This window comes from Haplochromis burtoni, unplaced genomic scaffold (assembly GCF_018398535.1).
Source record: "Haplochromis burtoni strain Fernald_Lab_line unplaced genomic scaffold, NCSU_Asbu1 Contig_133, whole genome shotgun sequence".
In the NCBI taxonomy this organism is placed as follows: Eukaryota; Metazoa; Chordata; class Actinopteri; order Cichliformes; family Cichlidae; genus Haplochromis; species Haplochromis burtoni.
Genome location: NW_024582494.1, coordinates 430,908 through 435,907, shown reverse-complemented (window position 1 = coordinate 435,907; position 5,000 = coordinate 430,908). Strand labels below are relative to the sequence as shown.

The window sequence follows — 5,000 nt, the reverse complement described above, 5'->3', positions numbered from 1 at the left end:
AGAGCCCGAGCTCATCTCAGGGCAGATACTTCATCAAAACACTGACGAGTCCCAGTAAAGTCTAATCTAAAACACAGAACATCTGAGAACTCTCCGAGTCCAAATTTGGAAAATAACTGGATAAAAACGTTGATGAATAAATGAAAAAGGTTCTCGCAGTTTTCACCAGCTGGCGAAAGGTTAACCGCGTAGCTTCATCACAAAATATTGTTCAAATGTTTAATGGAAATTCAAAAAACAAGGCTCAGCACATGATTTCCTCATGTTGATCCCTGAGAGGAGAGCCAGCAGAGCTCGATGAGCGTGCTTTATGAGGACGTGTGCTCATCGTTTATGTGCAAGTATACTGAGGTGATGTCTGAGCAGCTGCAGCAGCGCTTTCCTTACTCTCTCGCAGGAGCAAAGGTCGGATCTGAATCATGCAAAGGGATTTGACTTTCTGGGTCAGTGAAGGAGAAAGTAATCCTTTAAAACTCCCGTATATGCGAGTCATGTTGCGCATTATGACGATCGCAGCCTGTGCCGTGGCAGCGCTGTGGAAAATGAGCCTCCAACTGTAAGTAAAACAAAGCCTCTCAGCGTTTATGCATCCTGGATACGACTAACCTGCAGCTACTGCTCAAACTCACAAACTCTTACAATAATAATAATGATAATAACACCCTGCCCAGTCACAGTGTAATATAATAATACTAAAATTATAACTGTGATCTGGTTCAACAAGATCATTAAGGTCTACAGAAACAACACAAACTGACAGCAGTATGTGAAGCATGAGATAAATGCCTGTTATTTATCCAGCTCATTAAAAACGTTTGAACAATATTTTGTGATGAAGCTACGCGGTTAACCTTTCGCCAGCTGGTGAAAACTGCGAGAACCTTTTTCATTTATTCATCAACGTTTTTATCCAGTTATTTTCCAAATTTGGACTCGGAGAGTTCTCAGATGTTCTGTGTTTTAGATTAGACTTTACTGGGACTCGTCAGTGTTTTGATGAAGTATCTGCCCTGAGATGAGCTCGGGCTCTTTTCCATTAGACCAGCTGAAAGTCGGCCTTTAATGTGCGTAAATCCCAGATCTGGTCTCATACCATCTGAATGAGTTGCAGTAACTATAACATGAAGTGTCTGTTTGTTATGTGTGTATATTGGAGTGCATTTATGGCGTGTCTGTGCACTTTGAACACAGGACATCCTGTCCATATTAGGACCATTGCTATTTTCTCTTTACATAAACAACCTTTGTGATAATTTGTCAAATGCAGCATTTCATCTTTATGCAGATGATACAATTATTTATTGTTCATCCCCTTCAGTAGCACAAACCCTGCAATTTCTGCAGTCTGCCTTTGATGTCGTTCAGTCCCATTTAACTCAACTTAAGTTGGTGTTAAATCCAGAGAAATCCAAGTTCATGTTATTCTCAAATGGCAAAGAGTTGTTAGCTACGTCTCCTAAGATTAAAACAATTCAAGGATCTGAAATTGAAATGGTCACATCTTACAAGTATCTAGGGATCATTATAGATCAGAATTTGTCATTTAAGACTCACATTCAAAGGCTTGTGTCGAAGTTAAAACTAAAACTAGGTTACTTTTTTAGAAACCAATCCTGTTTCTCCCTCCAAGTGAGAAAACATTTGATTCGTGCAACCTTTTTACCTTTATTGGATTATGGTGACCTGCTTTTTATGAATGCACCTGCCCACTACCTAAAGAGGTTGGATACTGTGTACCATTGTGCTTTACGTTTTATTACTGGCTATGGAAGTCGTGTACATCATTGTTCTTTGTATGCTGCTGCTAAATGTCCATCTTTGCATATTCGCAGACTCTCCCATTGGTTGATCTTTATCTATAAATCTCTCCTTGGGCTGGTTCCATCTTATTTATGTGTTTATATGTGTAAAAACCACAACCAATACAACCTTCGCTCGAACAAAATCATACAATTGATTGTCCCAAAAATCAGAACAGAATTGGGGAAAAGGGCTTTTAAATACGCTGCCCCTGCTTCCTGGAATAATCTGCAGAAGGAACTGAAATGATCAGAACTGGTTACCTTGGGAGAGTTTAAGTCTGTCTTAAAGGAACGAGAGAACAGCTCTTTTACTCAGTGTGATTGTTTTTAATGTACTCTTAATTTGATCTGTCATTGTATATTTTACACATGTTTGTATGGGATATTGTATTTGTTTTAAATGTTATATACCTATGTGGTATGTGACTTTTGTTGCTATGATGCCAGGTCTCTCTTGGAAATGAGATTTTTAATCTCAATGAGATTTTTACCTGGATAAATAAAGGATTAATAAAAGCTGTCAGTGTGATGGACGCCAGGCTGCCAGTGACCTATGGAGTTGAACTGAGAGACGCCATTAGGGAGATAAAGTTGTGTAAATTACACTAACTTTCATTTTTGTGGTTAAAATCCCCCAAAACTGTCGACGGGAAAAAACACTGAACCGTTTAAAAAAGCTTATCTCGTGGTGTGTTCAGGTACAAGAATAAAAGCTCCTAAAAGTCAGCTTCACAACACTTTTCCTTTTATCTGTCACACCTCGAGTCTCAGCTACAGAAACCTTCATATTCTGAATGAATAAAAACCAAAACACATCCAATACTTGCATGGATGTCACTACAATTTTAGTTAATGAGCCCAGGCATGTAGTAACTAATGCTCCTTTAAGCAAAGACGCCAAGAACAACGATCGCAGCAGTGGAATGAGGTGACGGGAGAGAGAGCTGGCCTGGGTTCAGGCCGTTTCTGCCAAACATGGTTATGAAGCATGTCGACTGCCTCCCAGAGCTAACCGCACAGCTCTGCTAATAATTCTGAACAGACTCAACTAAACTGGGATTTATTGGTATCTTAAACATGCAGCTCAAACTCGACTCTGACTGGTGCAGACAGACGTGCCATAGCTTTTGACTTTGCGCGGGACACGTGAGAGAAGACGTGACCTCGGTTCTGGATCTCAACTGCTTTCTTTTGTTTGCTTTTCTGCAGTGAAAAGCGGGAGAGCAAAGCAAAGGTCAAAGGGCAGACTGGAACCCAGACGCCTCCTCGACAGAGCGCCTGATTTCTTACCTGATACGACTTCATGGAGGCTGTAGCGGTATCGGAGGTGATCTTGGCCCTCAAACTTCTGCGGGCCTTGGCACAGCGCCCGACAGTCCACGTCTGCCTTGTAGTATTCCACCAACGCCTCCTCAAAGAGAGCAGTCGCTCCTTCGTAGTCCCCTTTATCGTACAACTGCACTGCCGCTGTGAAGGAGCGCTGCGACAGGAGGCGATAACCAAGACAAAAACGATTTCAGCCATATAGTCGCAGAGCAATATGATTCCCATAATGATGACAGCTGGTGAACGTCACGTTCTGCCGCTGAGGAAGGGCGGGGCAGCACATGCTTCAGCAGAAACACTTGGGACTCATCCACAGTTAAAACTTTGAACTGAAGCACAAGTTTCACTCAGTGAGACACTCAGAGGCAGCTTCACCACAGCTGCCACTGAGATGTTTCCAGTCATTAAACTGCAAGCACCATTAACACAAAGCCCCTTCAAACAGGAAGCGCCGCTTCCCATGGTTTCCAACTTTTGGAAAGAAGCAAAGTAGGAAAAGTGAAACCTCGGGCAGAAATGCTTTTTGTATTAAATTCAGTACACGTGGTTTATGAAGATGCATCAGGACATGAAACCCAAATAAACTGAAATGTCTGACAGATTAAGGTTTTGTGTCTTGCCTGGTGAGGCCGGGCTTCTCGGTCCACAAAGTGGGTTTCCTCAACGCCCTGCAGGTTTTTGTACTGCTCCAGGTCCCGGCCCATCTCCACATGCTCTGGATTGGCCTGGAAGTAGGTGTGAGCCGCCTCTGCAGCCTTGTCGGGCCGCTGCAACTGGAAATAAAAAGAGCATAGACAGAAAGAAAAAGGGGTTATTGAAATAGTCGTGTCAGCAGAATTAAGAACTGACCCAGAAATGGGATTAAAGTTTGTGACGGGCATTTTTGGAGCAAACTACAGTAGAATTCAGACAATAAATTTATATTCATGTTTGCAGCATTAAACAGATGGACAGCTCTCAGCTATCCATAAGGTGACGTGCTATACCTGGAAAGAATCTGCAGCCGTTCTTCTGAAGCATCTGCCCGAAGAAACAGATTACTTTCCTAAAATGTTTGGCATCGATTTTTGAACTCATAAAATAATCATTTGTACAGTGTTTCTTCCTCACTCAAACTCAAATGCATCCAAGGTGCTCGTCTGCCATAAAGCAGCAACACGGGGGGGGGGGCAAGCACACGCTCAGCATGTGCAGGAGCTGAAGCAGCAACGCTGCACCTGAACAACTGCTGCCCATAAAGCCAAACAACGAGAGGTTTAAACATTCAACGAGACGAACATTTGGGCGTGACCACTGATGCTTTTTACCTCTAGTTCTCCATCGCCTGCTGAAGTTCAAAGCAAGCACAAAATAGGAAAGAGAGAGACTTTATTGCCCGACAGGCTAATAAGAGTATTTCAGAAGCTGTTGACCAAACAACAATCAAGCTGATAGGAAGGAATCAACCAACGAATATAGAAGAGCATCTGTGAACACACACCACACTGAATCCTGAAGCAGCCACAGAGCCCACCGAGTGCTGAGCCAACAACAGGAAACTCGGTACCACATTGGAGAAGAGAGGAAACTCGCTGCCCGGTCTGCTGGCTCTCGGTGGGCTGAGGATTTGATGTAAACGATGTGAAAACCTGGATCCCTGTATCAATAACTCCTGCTGGTGTAATGATGTGGGGGACTGAACACTTTGGGCCGCTCAGTACTAAGGCAGCACTTGGTTACTGTTACAAACCAAGTCCATCCCTCTGCGACGGTGGAGCTGGTTGAAGCCACGCTGGGCTCAGCATACAGTGGGGCAAAAAAGTATTTAGTCAGCCACCGATTGTGCAAGTTCCCCCACCTAAAATGATGACAGAGGTCAGTAATTTGCACCAG

The 5,000-nt window shown here is 43.2% G+C and overlaps 1 protein-coding gene across 1 annotated transcript in view; it reads right to left on the bottom strand.

The window, feature by feature from the left end:
* p3h2 (prolyl 3-hydroxylase 2) overlaps positions 1-5,000 on the bottom strand; it is a gene marked incomplete in the record, with an annotated part of 49,082 nt that overhangs the window by 10,945 nt on the left and 33,137 nt on the right. The window contains 2 exon segments of the mRNA XM_014336404.2: positions 3,093-3,282; positions 3,749-3,901. Coding sequence (XP_014191890.1) covers positions 3,093-3,282; positions 3,749-3,901 — 343 coding nt within the window.